We start from the raw sequence: 17,698 nt of genomic DNA, 5'->3' as shown, positions 1-17,698 counted from the left end.
CGAAAACCAAGAAAATGCTTATTTGGGCCCTTTTTGGCCCCATATTCCTAAAATGTTGGGACTAAAACTCCCAAAATCAATACCAACCTTCCTTTTGTGGTCATAAACCTTGTGTTAAAATTTCATAGATTTCCATTCATTTTTACTAAAGTTAGAGTGCGAAAACTAAAAGTATTCGGACGACGACGCAGACGACGACGCCAACGTGATAGCAATATACGACGAAAATTTTTTCAAATTTTGCGGTCGTATAAAAAGAGGCATGTAAAATTGTAAATAAAAGTGGCTCTGGCGAGCGGAAATATGGAAATAATATTGGACAATGTAGAAAACAAGACCAAAAATGCCATCTGGATCTGCATCACATGTTACTGTTTCCAAGAAAAGACTTCAGTGCCATAAAGATCTAAAGTGTTAGAATTTTATTCTTTAACTTTAGATTGTTTGATTTTGCACATGCTGAAAAGTTCCACCAGCTTTACAATATTATTACTTTGAATTTATGTTGCAAATCTGTTATCTGTAATCGTCCATACATCCCAAAGTTGATTTTCGTTCTCTAACTTTAGTTTGCTTTAACCAAATGTCATGAAACTTACACAAAATGCTTATTACCACAAAACGCAGATCAAGTATGCATTTTGGTGGCATCACCTGTACCGTTTTTGAGTTATGCCCCTTTACAAATGAAAAATTAAGAATCTAATATCTGTTCTAAAATATCAAATGTGTAATTGTTAAAATTAATTTTTGAAATTGAAGCTATCTTCCTTTGTCAATAATTTTAGTTGATCTAAAATTGAAATTATCTTCCTTTGTCCATAATTGTAGTTGATCCAACTACAATTATGGACAAAGGAAGATAGCTCCCAATTATAAAAATAAATTTGAACAATTACATCAACTACAACCACTGCTTTTTACAATGCAATTTTCACTAAAAAAAATAAAACAATCTTTACCCTTCGGTGCTTACAAGCACTTAGATTACAGTTCTTCAGTTTTGTCCCTTTATACCGTAATCTTATATGATGTATTGTTTCCATTCTCTAACTTAAGTTGGTCTCAACTAAATTTAATGAAATGTATATACAAATCTATAATGCTTATTACCACTTAACTCAGTTTAACTTTGGGAAGCGTGACTTTTGCAGTTCTTAAGTTATGTCTCTTCATAATGTTATATGCTAGGGGGTGCATCTTCAGTGTCCCTATGGACACATTCCCCATTTATTCTACAAGAATCCCTGAAACTTGAAATGATCAATTATCCATGTAAATGAGTTCTAGGTCAAACTAACCCTGCCATACAGGTATGTGTACCTTACAATCATACATTGCACTTTGTATAGAGTTCCTATTGCTTATGTTGTTGGTGAAACTGACTTTACTGCTAAATAATTGAATATTGACTTACGAAACAAAAAAAAAGGTCAAAGACAGATAAACTCTGCAAGGCAAGATGTGCACAAAGCAATTATTCCATATAAATGTTAACAGAGAGCCATATATATCTCTTGCATGTAAAAGACACCCTTGTAGATTTTGAAAAAGAGCAGGCTAATGTCGCTACAAAACAGCACACGTAAAGTGGAAAGGGATTGAGATAAGTTGCAATAACTTGTTTCCAAATCCACTATAAAGGAATCTGTTTAAACTTATCCGACAAATCCTGCCTGACAGGGATATACACTTTTCCATCATCCAATACACCTTATGTAGTTGACTTGTTGTTAACAGTGTCTAAGAAACTGATAAAACCTCAAGTTTTAAACATTGACCAATGAACTTTGATATTCAGATCAAGGTCTGGTGAACATTGTCTGATGAACATGTAGAACAGCAATTAATAAAGGGCCCAAAAATGACTAGTGTAAAACCATTCAAACAGGAAAACCACAGGGTCTGCTTACCCTTCTGTAGCACCTGATAGCATCCATGGTTTTTGGTGTGGTTTGTGTTTCTCAGTCTAGTTTTGGGATTATTTTTCATGGTATTTTACGTTTTTTTGGATTTGTGAGATTTTTTATTATCTTTGATGTCTTCTACTTCTTTTTTGTTCTATGGTATGTTTATATTGTGTATCAAAACAAGTTTCATTAATTAATACCAGGTCAATTTGTTGAAAAATGAATTTTTCTACAAGTTGATCAAATTCCTTTCGATCTTACAGCCTGACATTTTTAAGATCATGGACAAAACTTGATACTGAAAAATATTAGGCAACGTCATGCATCAGTGCAGCAATGTCACATGTTCATGCCCATTTGTGTCAATGTATCCATGAAATACACCTGACTTCATTCATACAACCTTACAGGTTGCACTTTGTAAATATAGCTGTTTCTCACACCTCACCTTTTTGGGGAGATCTTGAATATTCATAGAAAATTAACTTTGTTTACATACTTGTTCCCAGCTATGCTCTCTGTTTTCCATCTCACAGAGACATAACTTGGGAATGTTACCAGTAAATATACATGTGCATATTGAATTACATTGAAATCTGTGGTAACCTTTCATACGAGGTAGGGGTAGTTAAGAAAATTAGTGTTAGTCTTAACTCTGAGAAGTTCAGGGCATATAAACATTGAAAATATGCCGCACAGCCCTATATTTTGACCTTTGAAAAAATTGTAGTGCATATGAACTTTCTATTCTAGGATAAGATTTTTTTCAAAACTTCATAGTAAATGTGGTACAGTTTTAGCCGTAAAAGGAGTTCCTATGGGAAATTGCATTGTAAATATTTACAGAAATGCAACCTACAACTATCAATGTTTTCAATGCATAATATAGTTTTCTTTCTATATGTATTTCATTTGATCCCATATTCTCAACAAGAAAATATATATTGGTAAGACAAATTCCATGTAAAAAGAATACTGGCATTTTTTTTTTTTATAGAAGCTTAGTTCGACTGAAATACAGATCCTGCGTCCATGCTTTGCTCATAAGGACTTGAAATCTGAATACTCTGGTTTTTGTAAATTAGTACACACTTAAAAAATTTGAAGGCTGCAATTTTATTGGCTGATGTAATAATTATCTGAAAAGAAAGTAAACCAGAGGGTTTTCAGATTCTTGTAAGCAAAGGTAGGACACAGAATCTGTATTTTAATTAGATTGCAGCCTCTAGATATTATCTTATGATCATAAACAAGCTTCTGGCCAAGTTTGGTAGAAATCTTGGAAAGTTTAAGAAAGTTTTTAAAATTTAAAAAAACTTGAACCACAGAGTGAATATTTGTGGATGCTGCTGACGACAATGACCAAATGTAGGATCGCTATGTTTTGCTTTTGCAACTTATATCGCAGGCTCAACAAAAATGCAAATGCCGTTATATATGCCCTTATGTTTCAATCTAGGTAAAAAACAGAAATAAAACAATGTAAAATTCAAATATTTATTAGATAACTTGGAATGCATCTTATTCTAGCTTCAACAAGATGAAGTACTTCAATATGGATTATAACAATCTTCACACACAAAAAGAAACCAGACAAGAAAAAAATAGTTCATCCTGAGATTTGGTGCCAGTGAAAAGTCGTAACATGTATTATGTTAGTTTATTGTTGTATGTAGGGCACAATATTGGCGGAGTTCATGGCAGCAGTAACTTACAAATTTTTATACAGTATATTGCATAATCATAAACTTTCTGTCTGGTTAAAGAAAACCATAACATCTTACATGCAATACCCTTTCAAGGATTTAATTCCGTTATGAATATTCTGAGTGAAATGAAACTTGATCTATTACAAGGTGGATCAATTAAATTAGTTTTAAGTATGACATTTTATAACAAGCAAAAATTGGTTACTAATATAAAGATGATCTTGGTCAGTAACTCCTCTTAAGCAGACTATACATAGAATTATCTAAATGTCTCAATATTATATATCGAAAAAGTGCAAAAATCTTTTCCAATGAAAATTCTAAGACTAAAATGAAATATGTTATGAAGTTTGAATGTTTTTAAATTAAAAGGCTCCATACCATGAAATTTAATCCATATTACAACTTGCTACCAAAAAAAGGGTTGGTATCTGTTATTCAAATTATAAGCAACTACTTTAATATTGGTAAGATTTCAGTGTAAAATTCAAATAGAATGAATCAGAGACTTATAAATTTATGATAAATTAAAGAATGGGCATCGCTAGCCATGGACAAATCACACCTGTTTAATATTAAAGGTGGTTCATCAGAACACGATTCTATTGTAATCTTCAATTTTGTAATACAGATTTAAAATTAAGATGCAGTCTAACATGTCAATTTTAACTCAATCTTTTTAAACATTAATCATTTATTTATAATTCTACTATATAATATATATGTTTGCATATTTTGTGTTAGAGCTATTCAATGGTTTTGCATATTTTAATCTTTTGGTTGTTGCATATAGTTTTAAGGTTAATTTGTAAGGATAACAATGCCAGAAAGTTAAAAAGATAATAAATGACCAAATAAATATTTCAAGTTGTGGTCTGTTCATTTGGGGAAAATGTATTTTTTTATGATATAAAATAAGGAAATGAGGTATGCTTGGCAACAAGACAAACTATACACCATAACCAAAAAATGTGCAAATAAATATCTACACTGACACATATTGTGCAGTCTAATTTCATGATCTAATTGATTTTTTTTGTTCATGGTCTTGAATCTATATTTTCATTTTCTTCATACAGAATACAGAAAAAAATAATCTCATATTCATATGGAAAAAATAATTGGAAAATATGAAAATACACAGTTTTTATAAAGACTGAAAATTTCTCCAGTTTACAAAGTTTTATATAAAGATATCATCTTCTGATGAATCATAGTGAATGATAGTAAACTGTTGCTGACACTTACAGTAGCCAAAATAAGGCTTTTGACATCTGAAGGTAAAAGGCATAACTTCCAAGTGAAAAAAGTAATAAATTCTGCAATAACAACAAATACAGATGAACGAATCATTATAATTTACATTTATTTTGTAAGTTTAGTTAAATTTTTTAAAGAAGTTGCAGAAAAGCATAAAATTTGACACAGATTACCTCTATGTATGGTCACATATTCCCATTTTGATAACACAATGACAAAGTCTGGTCAGAATTAAACAGAAATATAATCACATACAGCTAGGTCATTCACTTCCACTTACAATTTTCATGTAAAAATAGACATTAAAAACAATAAAATCATATATATATATATTAATTTTTGTATCTGGACTTTGACTGATCACTGGCTTCACAGATCTTTCAATAAAAAACAAAAACTTCTATAAATAATAAAACATTAATGTTTAGTTATCTACAACAGGATATGATAACAATAATTTATTATATTTACAGAGGCATTTTATGCACATGGGAAACACATACTATCACATGAAAACTATATTGGCACCTAAATTAATCTGATAATGATCTGAACACCCTGGTGAAATGGTACATCGTTCTGATAAAATGATGTCTTGGCTAACATGCACCTTGGTGAAATGGTACATCGTTCTGAAAAATGATGTCTTGGCTAATGTGCACCCTGGTGAAATGGTACATCGTACTGAAAAAATGATGTCTTGGCTAACATGCACCTTGGTGAAATGGTACATCGTTCTGATAAAATGAAGTCTTGGCTATCGTGCACCCTGGTGAAATGGTACATCGATCTGATAAAATGATGTCTTGGCTAACATGCACCATAGTGATTGTACATTATTGATAAAATGACTAAAGTCTTCTTTGTAATTAGATTCATATTCATTTTGACACACGTTTTTGAAATTTTCATATAGCGAGTTTAGGAATGTTGTCCAAGTTGTTTGATTTTTTAAACATGTATACAACAAATATCTCTTTAAAGTGAATGGCATGTTGTTGAATTTTTTTATCATGACACATTCGAAACATCACATTGAATGTGTAATTTAAAGAAAATAATAATAAAACAAAACAGGAAGTAAAATTTCTTTAGGGGAGATGACTTGTGCACATTCAACAAAGTTTATAAAAATATTAAATCCCTTAATATTCTGTTTTTGTTTTTCTTGGTTTTTCTTCCTCATTCAGAGATTGGCAAAAAACTGTTAATAACTGTTTCTGTCACACTTCAAAATCAGAAACTTCATAGTTAGCTATATATTTCAAGTTATTTCTAGTTAATTGTGTGAGTCTAAAAACTGAATATATATATACAATATACAAAAGCATTCTACCTGCACTTTTATTTTGCTTAAAAATCTACCATTTCATCTCAACTCCTACAGTAGCAGAAAACAGATACTGTGATTTCATTATATTGGTAGGTACCAATTTTTGTGGATATTTGATTGCACAAAATATTCAAAATTTGCATTTAAGCCAAAGTAATATTGTACTTAGTTGAAAATTTAAATACATCCACAAAATTAGAAGCCGAAGAAATAATGATGAATCCACAGTAAGTTGAAAAGTAACATTCAAATGACTTGAAATGATTAAATGGTACACTATTCACAAAACATCATTAACAAAATATCCCACGACCAATATCTTGTAAATACTGGTCTTTAAACAGGCAAGATTTCAAACAAAATCATTTATACAACATACCTCACGCATATACATTTGCAACCATTCATATTAACAAAATAAATTTTAACGTTTTAAATAATTTCCCATGTTTATTTCTTGGACATGTTTTTCTATTCTGTGGAATGTATCTTATATTGAATGCATAAAAATATAACATCTGCAACTATATAACATAAACATCACACCAAAAAAATGTAAATGTTGGACGGAATTCTTTTCCTGAAAATTTTTGCTTCAAAACACACATTTGAAAAATTTCACTTAAAAACTTAAAATAATCAGAATAAACAAATTCTCTAGCTGTTGAAAAAAAAAATCAATTCAGATGAAAAATAAATTGGATTGGCAAACAAAGCATAAAGTTTAATAAGGAAAACCATTAATTGACAACAAAAATAAAACTAAATAATTGAAAACAGCACTAAAAATGAATTTGTAATTGTATAAAGGCACAAATATCCAGAAGTAAATGCCCAGAATTTGGCACAACAACATTTGAGCACAAAATTGTAAAGCATTTTATCATCAGCAGTATTATATACAGTTGACAAATGATTTACAACTAGTCAAAAATACACCATTTTCTCTATTGATTTCAAACACTGGAGAACTAGAAGCCAATTGTTGGCTAGTAAGTATGCTGGAAAAATGATACAAATATTTTATTTCATTTAGGATGCTACCTGCAGTTATCAAAATTCAACCTTATTTTAAATCTAAAAGCAATGTGAAAATATTGTTTTTTAATAAATAAATAAATAAATAAATGATCATAGCATACCAAAGATTTATCAATATTTTCAATTCTTAATTATCAAAATAAGAATGTCTTGATACAGCCTTCTCTTTATGAAGTTATTTGACTAAGTGTAAATGGTTTGTTATCACTGTCAACTGCATAGTCAGCAGTGAAATACATCTTTATATTCAAATATTAATGGACAATTAAAATTGTTTGAATTGTCACTCCAGATAAGGAACAATTTCAATGGCAACTCAGGGAGTCAAAATGTTAATCACATGTATTAATCATCTGCATATAAAGTAAAAACTTTCCTTTGGATTAAAGTTTTGTGACTGATGTAAAAGTTTTGCAATTCCTTTTCTTGAATAATTTTTGAAACAATTGCATATTTCATCGATTTTTACAAAATTTGTTAAATATAATACAGCATTTACTGTAAATTCAGAAATTATTGCGAGGTTTTTATTATTGCGAAAAATGCAACGAGTTGTAAGCACAATAATTTAAAACTCGCATTTTGAAATATTTTATATGAATTTAACAGGATTTTTCTCAAAATCGCATTTCAGTCTTAAATGATAAATTCGCAATAATAAATGCATGCAATAATTTCTGAATTTACAGTAATTGGAATTCCACTGCATAATAAATATGTATAACATGTAGATATAATGTACAGCAGTTATAAGTTTAAACAAAAATAAATAAGGCAAACATAATGAAAGGATTTGAAATGATTGATATATCGTTTAAAGAAACAAAAACAAACGAAGCATTTTATAGAACTTAGAAGGATGATATCTTTTTTGTTGATTCATATATAGACATGCTTGTGAGGAAAGTATTTTTCACATTACAGCTGAATTTAAAATTTGAAGCTCATTATTTCAAATGTTTAAAAAATTTAACTATAACGTAACGGTACCCAAATTGCACCGAGTACCCAAATTGCACCTATTAAGCCAAAATAGTAAAAATAATCATACAAGATTTCCTAGAGACCGTAAACAATTTGTATTTTTATGATTTGATACTATGCACATCTTTCAACATAGGTAACACTATTTAGATATGCACAAAACGTTCACAGTATTTATCAACAGGTGAAGTGTTTACTAAAAAAGCAAAATGTACTGAAACGTCGCCATGCGACGTCATCAAAACGTCATCTTTTTAAAATGATCAAATACAATATGTTACAAGTATCCATTAAAAAAAAAATAAAGAGTAAGCATGGACTAATATCCAATTGTTCAAAATATTTGAAGAAATTAAACAAAAGCTCTGTTATTAGAATTTTGACGGTGCGAATTTAAGCATGGATGCAATTTGGGTACTCCTCATTTCAGAATCATTGATGGTTTGGAGGTCAGTTTAGACCAATTTTTCTATGATTCCATATGGATTAAAAATGAAATTGGTGTACTTATACAATAAAGAAGAATACGGCTACAAAATAAACACAGAATGGAAATTTTTGTCTTTATCATAAAAAAACGTAGGTGAAAAAACTGTCAAAATAGGTGCAATTTGGGTACCGTCACGTTAGAAGGTTGGTCAGTGTTTTTCAAAGAGATGTTTAAATGTCTTTTTTTTATTTGATATACTCAGACATAATAAACATATTTTTCATACAAACAGAATGGCAAAATCTGAAAACTGCAAATAAATTTGATATCATAATTTAAATTCAATTACTAGAATGGTAGAAAAATGAAGCAACACAAACCCAATCAATTGGTCAGAAAAAGTATAAATAAGTGCAGAATAAAAGAAACATAAACAATTTTGTTCACTTCATAATATATTCTTATCAAATTTCAAACCTATAATATTTGACAATTAATGTGAACTTCATATATAACTCCATATGCCTGCCTTCCACTTCCATTCTTTTTTCTTTTGTTAAAAATGGTTGTTACATAACATAGAATCACAGCTAGATGCCAATACTAGTAGTGTGTGCAGTGTCTGCCGATGTTCTGGCCATCTTTTTATACCTTGTCACATATTTAACAATCTTTACGTCATGTCTTTTTCTTTGCCGCTGCAGATTTACCAGTAGAAAGAAGATTCGTTGTTGGTCTGGTATTGTTATTAAGAGTTTTTAAATTATTTGCTTTGGGAGCAGGTGATTTTGAAACAGTTCGTTGACCAGGCGTACTTAGTCTTTGTGATTTTTCAGCAGTGGAACTTTTAGTTGAATTCTGTGAACTCTGCAATTGTAAAAAGAATCAACTCTGTGACACTAATATATTCATTTCACATTAAGACATACAGGTGAATGGCTATTTAACAGTGACAAATTAAATGTATATACAGTACAAGAAATGTTAAGGCAATATAAATTTCAACCATGCTTTGGACATGACCAAATCAGTGAGTCATATTTTTTACTTGCTAGTTCACAAAGTAACAGTCTGTATAAAGACATGTCACCCTACTAGGCAATTAATACAATTCCAAACTCACTTTGCTTTTAACTCTAAATGCATTGTGCTAGGGATCAAAACCCAAGACCTTCACTTTCAAACATTATTAAGACATTTACAGCTGTTTTTGACTATACTATAGTATTGGAATATCACATATGAAAACATTTGATAAAATAAAGCCTTATAATGTCATAGAAATCTTGATTATAAATAAGAACTATTTCTGTTATGTCATCCATGTACATACATTATTCATGTTTTTAAAAAATCTGTCCAACAGCAGCAACATTAAATTATCTCCCCTGAAATTGAAGCAATCACTATAGATTCCTGATATTCATGATACCAGGGATAGGGTCCAGTACTTTTAAACGTAATTAATTAAATTAATGATACAATATATAATAGCTATATATATAAATCAACTTACCCCTGATTTACCACCAGAACCAGGCTTTTTTCCCTCAGCTGAATTTTTCCTCGATTCTCTTTCCTAAAAATAAAATATTTATAAATTATTATATGTAATTTATGTCTATTAGTTTTTATCCACTGAAAAATTCGGAAATATTTCTCAAATATTTTTAAATTCTTCTAGAATACTCAAACAGATATATAGAACACTGCTATTCATGTAAAATAATGAAAAAATTAAGATTTTGTCAATCTAAAGTTTAAATTTACTATTTTTAAAGAGGTTTATCAATGAGCATACCCTAAGGATTAGTATAACAATATTTCTTGTAGTCAATTAAAATAGGTTCTTGTTTACAAAATTGATAAAATGTTTGTAGAATAGATTCAGTCTACCAGAAAATGAAATGGTCTTAAAAGTGTATATAAAATCCTTGATTACAAGTTAAGATGAACCATTAATTGAAAATATTCAACATGAAATCATGTAGAACACAACATGAAATCAAAATAATAAGTGAAGAAAAAAACTAGTTTATGTAAATAACAACTTAAATATTCATATACCGATGTTTCTTTTTCTGGAGTTGGTTCTTCTAACAAAGAATTCGGATCTTCACCATTTTCAACTTCCCCATTTATTGCACTTTTTTGTCCCTCCTCTTCTAATCTGAATTGCTTCATCAAATCTAAAACATTTCTACTTTCTCTTTGAATACCCTGTAAAACAATGTTTTTCATTTAAATGATTTTTATTCACTTTGTATGATATTGCCACTAAAGACAATATTGCTTAATTTTTCGTTCTTTTCTTCTTCCATGATCATAAAAGTAATGTCAGGAATATGAAAAAAAAACACAACCAAACAAACATAGAATGATACCCTGAGTCAAGATATTTAATATGCTATAGTTAGCTCATTTGATTGATCATTCTCACAAGGTGACAGGAAATTTTTTAACACTTATATGACACGGAGCACTCCAGTCTATGCTCTTCTGTGCATTGTGGAGATGCAGTACATAACAATTATGTCAGGTCAGGTTTGACTAAAAAAGGGAGTAAACCCTATACCTCCTGCATTTGACTCTTCAGACAAATTGTCAAAAAACACCCAAGGAATCATGCAAAAACATTATGTAACCAAGTAAAATGTAGCATAACAGATGTTTAAATTGTACTGATATTAAATCTTTTACATGATTATATGAGTGATAAATTACTTACAGTTATCCATGCATGATGTAGGACTTCACTGGCTGATGACCTATGGGCTGGATCTGTCCTCAACATCAATTCTATGCATTTCTTGGCTGAAAAATATAAATATTATAAAATCTCTCTTAATGTCGATCTACTTCTATACCTTTAAGAAAATAATTCAGAATGTGCCCATGGCACGCAGATGATGCCCCCACTTGCATATCATATAAAATTATAAAGGGACATAACTCATAAACTGGCATAAATATTGTTATCTAATGCAATTTCTTAGGGCTTTTCTATTTAAACATATATGGTACACCTTAATGAAACTTAAGAAATTAAAGTAATCTCCCATAGAAGAAAAGTTATAGATCTGTATACATTTTAAACCTGTGTAACATAATATTTCACATTCACCTATTGTGAAAAATCAATGTTGCCTTCATTGGTTCCCATGTTAGTTAAGGGAAGTTATCATATCCCTTAGTTAAGCTTGTCAATGGTTGATAACTATTTTTCTCATAACCTTACCATCTTCAGATATTGTATTCCATACTGGATTTGTTGTATAATCAATTTCTCCCTTTTTTATGATTTCATACAATTCTTCTTCAGTGTTTGCCTTGAATGGAGGTGAACCACATAATCTAAAAATGCCACATATTCTTAAAATGTATCATTAACATAAAAAATGAATGACTTTTCATTTAAGGCATGGCAATAATAGTAAATACTGCTTATGAGTAAGTATTAAGAATGTGTACTAACTGATTACGACCAGTAATATCAGAACTATAAATGGTGCCTGTTAAAACATTTAAACACCCTGCAATTGTTTGCACCTGTCTCAAGTGAGGAACCTGTTCCGTTGGTTTCCTGATTAAATGGTTTTACACTAGTTATTGTAGGGCCATTTATAGTTTCCTGTAAGGTGTGAGCCAAGGCTCCTTGTTGAAGGCCGTACTTTAACCTATAATGGTTTATTTTTTACTAATTTTGACTTGGATGGAGAGTTGTCTCTTTTGGCTTTTATACCATATCTTCTTTTATCTATAAAATAGATGTTAAATATATTTTATTATTACTTACAATGAATACATGATGACACCCATGGCCCAAACATCACATTGTTGACTGTAAGCTTTATTGTCTATTATTTCGGGAGCTAAAATGTTAAATTGGTATTACATGTTAATATATTTAGTAATGAAAACACCATTAGCGCTAAAAAAATAATAGAAATAACTTTTGTACCTTTTGTTACTTTTGAACTTACAAGTTGACTTACATCTCCAAAATAGACTTTATATTTCTCTATCCTTGTTGCTATGGTTTTGTTATTTACTAATTATATTTAAGACAGTTTCCCTACAAAAACTACTGTGTATACATGTACATTCTGTGCAGGAAAACAATACTAAGAAAATTATTGCTTGTTTGATTTGGTTTTGATGCCCCTTTATTGGCCTTTAAACATTAAAACAATTTATGCAGTAAGATTTTTCTGGTGTAGAAAACAAGTGCTGGTGGTAGCATACAACCCAATGGAAGCAACTTACATTTTTTTTATAAACCACTAGATCATTTATAGAGTTGTACCTTTGACAAATGACCAATTAGTCTAGCACAACAGAAATTTTGGCACAATAATAAGAAATATATCAAAGATGGATTTCCCTTTCTGAATGAAAATGATTATCTTGTGGGTATTTTGCCCTTGGAAAGAGATAAAATCAATAAAAACTATTCAACTACCACTTTACAAGTGTGCTCCATCTTAGAGGGATCCTAATGTTTTTCGCTCTTTTTAGAACACCCTTTTTTTAATACATAAAATTAAGTATTCACATTGCAAGGATACAGCTTGTTCTACATGTAAATAGAAGTTGTTTCCCTTTGTATAAAAATTCCACAAGTAAAAGCTTGAACTAAATTGACAAATCTTGAATTTGGTATATTAATAAATATACTAATGTAAGAATTTTGTTAGTTTTGTCTTTAAAAACTTACACATATAAATTGGAGTTCCACAAAAATCTTGCATCATATTATCATGACCAACTCCACCTTTCACTACTGACAAACCAAAATCTGTAACCTGGAATTAAAAAATATAAAGTTACTCATATGAGGTTCAAAGGTGAATCCTTAGATTAAACTCGGTTCTATTAATTCCAATAGCAAAATATGTTGTGGTCCAAGTTGATTGGTTTATCATTTTTAATTTTGGGTGATTATTCACCAAAATGCTCTATTTGGTGCCACTCATCCCCAAAATACCCTGTTTTTGGTAAAAAGCTTGCCAGGGAAGTGTTGCACTAATATGCTGATGTGAACATACTGTAAACAAAATGATTTTCAGGAGTGCTATATTTTCATGACTAGAAAAATAACACCAATATAAATTGTTGCCAATATGTGAATCTTGGATTTTTCCTAAACTATCTACATCAAGAAAATTTTTGAATTGCGACATTAAATCGACAGAAAATGGGTTAGAAAGGGAAACAAAGTATTCATAAAAATAAGTTTGTTTACAGTATCAATAATCAATACACCACACACCTCCTCAAAATGAGACATTTTCAAAAGAAACGAAGCAGCAAATTATAAATACCTGAAGATGAAAAGAGTATTTATTGATCTAACACTGAATAATGAGAATATATATCATAAATAACGACAATAGGAAGATCTAAGTAACAAATGAATGGTGTATTGATTAATGGCTGGGGGAGGACTTCCTTACTTTTTTGTTCATTATCAGGTGTAATACACTTTAGAAGCATAACCACCTTGTTATAAATATTAATCCATGAAACACCCATTTGCACAGGAACTTGATCTTTTAGAAAGCTTTCCTGGATACAAATCTTTGATACAAACTATTCAATTTAATACAAATTCAGAACTTATTTAAGTTCAGTCCATAATGAATATATCTAAAATTATCATATTAATACTATGAACTAATTATTTCATCATCATCCTATTCAAATGTTCATTCAATATTACATATGAATGGAAACAAAACTGTCTTTAAAATATCCTTGTAAAAATTATCAATATCTAGTTAACCGAACAAACTCCAATAAAAATATTAATTAAGTTTTATATGATCTGACAAAGAACCTATCTGTAAACTCATCAATATTGCACTGATGCACAACCATTAATTATATAAAATTCGACAAGCCCCTGCGTCATCTGAATTGAATATATTGGTAAATATGAACAAACTATTGTTTTCTTCATTGTGTTTCAAGGAGTGAAAAGATTTCATTAATCGGAATTTCTAGTACATTTTGCGCCATTTAACCTTATACTTTCTATTATTGAACCACCAATGCTGCTGAGAAATGTCCATGTCATTATTATTTGTATCTAGATTATTGACATCTATTATAGTAAAGTTTTTAAAATCATGGAAAGAATTTTTTTATTATTATTTTTTCTTCATGTGAGCTGCATTGGATAAAAATCAATATTGTGCATATGAATATCTGCCATGAAAAATGCACCTGTTAACTTATTTTTTTTTCTTTTCATGAAACATGTCATGCATTTATTGAATTTTATTAAAATAGACATAGATGATATTTTTACAAGTCAATTCTTCAATCCTGGAAAATTCTTTAGGCCAATAAAACATTGTTCTGTTATCTGCATCCCAACCAATTCTTTAATAGTCTTGTCTTCTCCTAACACATTAAATGAATATTTTTTGTTTTATTCAATTTGATTCTAAGCGATTCCATATATAGTCTATTTTGAATAGGTTTCATAACTAATATTCCTGGTGAATGTTTGTCTGTGCTTGGTTTTTTCTCCTTACTCTTAACCATGTTTTCATATAGATATTTATTTTGGAACAACTTTACAGAGTTAGACAGATCTCTAGTAAAAGTTTACAAGTACAGGTAAATCTTATTAGCATCTCTAGTTATTTTACATTGTTAACTACTTCAACGACAGGGTTTCCATAATAGTCTGGTAAAATACTAATATTTTTTTCAAATTACTGACTTTGTACTATTTTTGCAAAGGGGAAACAACTTCTTGATAGAACTAAAATGTAAATGTCCTACCTAGTTCTTTCCCTTTGCAAAAAAAAATGATATTTAGAGATGAAGTAGGTTTTTGAAAACATCTCTTGTCATTAATATCATTAGTTATTAAAAGTAGCCCAGCATTTCCCATGATATTCTGCAGGTGAACGTAGTTTCTAGTTTGAAAACTAACATGACTTTAGAGATCTCTTAATACACCAAGAAACATAAATGCAAGCATTTGAGAGAGATTGAGAGTCAAGAAGGTAATATATTCCCCTAAACTCTTCTCTTGAATTTACCATAACCAGTCTATGGGTCAAAATGACATGTATAAAAACATGTTCATGCAATTTCAAATGCATTCAGTGTACAAGCTTCAATACATGATATTTTGCGTTTAATAATTTTAGATTGCTTGGTTTGTGCTATAGTACAGTTTTTTAGCATTAAACATTAATTTTTGACGTAATAGACTTTTTCTTTTGTTCGAACAGGATAAAACCTTCAGACTGCTTCTAATTCATTTCAAATTACATGATTTTAACATTTATTCCCTTCAGTAATGATTATTTCATCTTAGCAGTAATCTTGCCTGACCAAAATGCTTAATTACACCCTTACATCTGAAATCGGAGCAATAAACAGTTTCATCTAATTAATATGGACGCCTTACAAATTGTTTCATGTTAATATGGAAGTTTTATAGGTATTGATGCCAATATCATCATGCAATAAAAAGTAGGCTGATCATTAGGCTTGAAGAATCAATATCCCTTGATATCTGTTTACACCTCTTAACAACATTAATTATTCAAGGATTCTCACCTTTATGTGAAGTTTATCTGCAGGATCCTTCGGGTTTTGACTAAGAAGAATGTTTTCTAATTTTAAATCTCTATGAACTATATCTGAAATGTAGGAATAAAACATATTATACAGTAAAGAATAGGCTTATGATCACGAACCATAGTAATAGTTTTATTTATTACAAATTACAACTTTAATCTAAATTCTATTAAGGAACATCTAAAAACTTAACTAATAGACAGGGGACAAGCATCATTAACTTTTCTTTAATATGAGGGCAATACACTACATACATCAAATATTTATACATTTGTACTTCTTCAACAACATGACATTAAAAGAATACATTTATATAACTCAATGCACCAATTGTATCTGAACGCACTTTTCTCAATGTTTAATCTTTATCTACAAAAGTTCTTATTAATATTATTTAGAAATGTTTATATATCTGTTTAAAATGTGAACACGGAACAAATAACTGTTTTTGATGGTTTATGTGTAACTCTGCGTTTAGTGTTCTGTGTAGCCTTTTTGTGAACTGTTGTTTGAAGGTTCTATTATTTTCTGTTATCAATCTTGAATTTGCAGGTAATGATTGTCGCCTTTGAAACCTTTCTCAAATTTATCCTTTTCTTTGATTTACTGTTTCCTGGTTTTGCATCAAGTGCAATATCACTTTGAAATAACAATATTCACACAATTGATCATTGGTGTTGTAAAGCCCCTTTTAAGTGCCCCTTTTGGGCTATTTGGTGGCAGCCAGTTTTTAATGGTGGAGGAAGCCAGTGTTTCCACAGAAAACCTCCAACCTTCAATAGGAAAACTGACAATCCAACTCACATAATTGATTTAGTACATACATGTACATATGTGTTCATTCCCGTAACTGATGGTTTGGTAAATTTATGAATACATGTAGTTCTTCACAGAAAAGAATGATCATATTTTTTGGAATTAGCTTTACCAGTTTTAGTTCATAAGAATTGAACTTTCAGTCATTAATAGTTTTTTTGGTTTTTTTTTTAAAAGAATACAGTTTCTTTATTGGGACCTTCAGCCTATTGGTTCAAAGCTTTCATTTAGGTACTACTACAGTCTTTCTTATTTTTATTTTTAAAGATAATTTTGCAAAAACTCCAAAGATAGATTTATGTATACTAAATAGACTGACACTCAGTCATTGAATTAGATTTGTGTACTGAAGGACAAGGGTAAAACTTAATGCCCCCTCCGCTACTAAGGGGGCATAAAAATAAAGGCAGATTCTTACCTTTTTTATGTAAATATGAAATTGCATCAAACATTTTTTTCATTATAACTTTTGTATCAGATTCTGAAAATATCTCCTTTTCTCGTAAGACGTCAGCTAATTCTCCACCTTCACATAATTCCATTACTAAAAACATTTTCTGAAATGGAGAATAATTGTTTACCTTAAGAAATAAGGCACCATAAACAGTTT

At 29.8% G+C, this 17,698-nt stretch overlaps 1 protein-coding gene across 4 annotated transcripts in view; it reads right to left on the bottom strand.

Moving 5' to 3' along the window:
• Positions 1 to 3,393: 3,393 nt before the first annotated feature.
• LOC139492083 (serine/threonine-protein kinase 33-like) overlaps positions 3,394 to 17,698 on the bottom strand; it is a 35,911-nt gene continuing 21,606 nt past the window's right edge. For all 4 annotated transcript variants that reach the window (XM_071280219.1, XM_071280221.1, XM_071280218.1 and 1 more), the window contains exons 4-13: positions 17,507 to 17,645; positions 16,252 to 16,334; positions 13,385 to 13,472; positions 12,464 to 12,539; positions 11,906 to 12,021; positions 11,396 to 11,481; positions 10,735 to 10,887; positions 10,184 to 10,246; positions 8,863 to 9,534; positions 3,394 to 8,226 (exon numbers count right to left, since the gene is read on the bottom strand). In XM_071280219.1, coding sequence (XP_071136320.1) covers positions 9,346 to 9,534; positions 10,184 to 10,246; positions 10,735 to 10,887; positions 11,396 to 11,481; positions 11,906 to 12,021; positions 12,464 to 12,539; positions 13,385 to 13,472; positions 16,252 to 16,334; positions 17,507 to 17,645 — 993 coding nt within the window. In that variant the 3' untranslated portion in view covers positions 3,394 to 8,226; positions 8,863 to 9,345. The remainder of the gene's footprint in view (positions 8,227 to 8,862; positions 9,535 to 10,183; positions 10,247 to 10,734; positions 10,888 to 11,395; positions 11,482 to 11,905; positions 12,022 to 12,463; positions 12,540 to 13,384; positions 13,473 to 16,251; positions 16,335 to 17,506; positions 17,646 to 17,698) is intronic.

This window comes from Mytilus edulis, chromosome 10 (assembly GCF_963676685.1).
Source record: "Mytilus edulis chromosome 10, xbMytEdul2.2, whole genome shotgun sequence".
Taxonomy (NCBI): domain Eukaryota; kingdom Metazoa; phylum Mollusca; class Bivalvia; order Mytilida; family Mytilidae; genus Mytilus; species Mytilus edulis.
The sequence above is the reverse complement of the archived record's forward strand: the minus strand, read 5'-3'. Positions and strand labels throughout refer to the sequence as shown.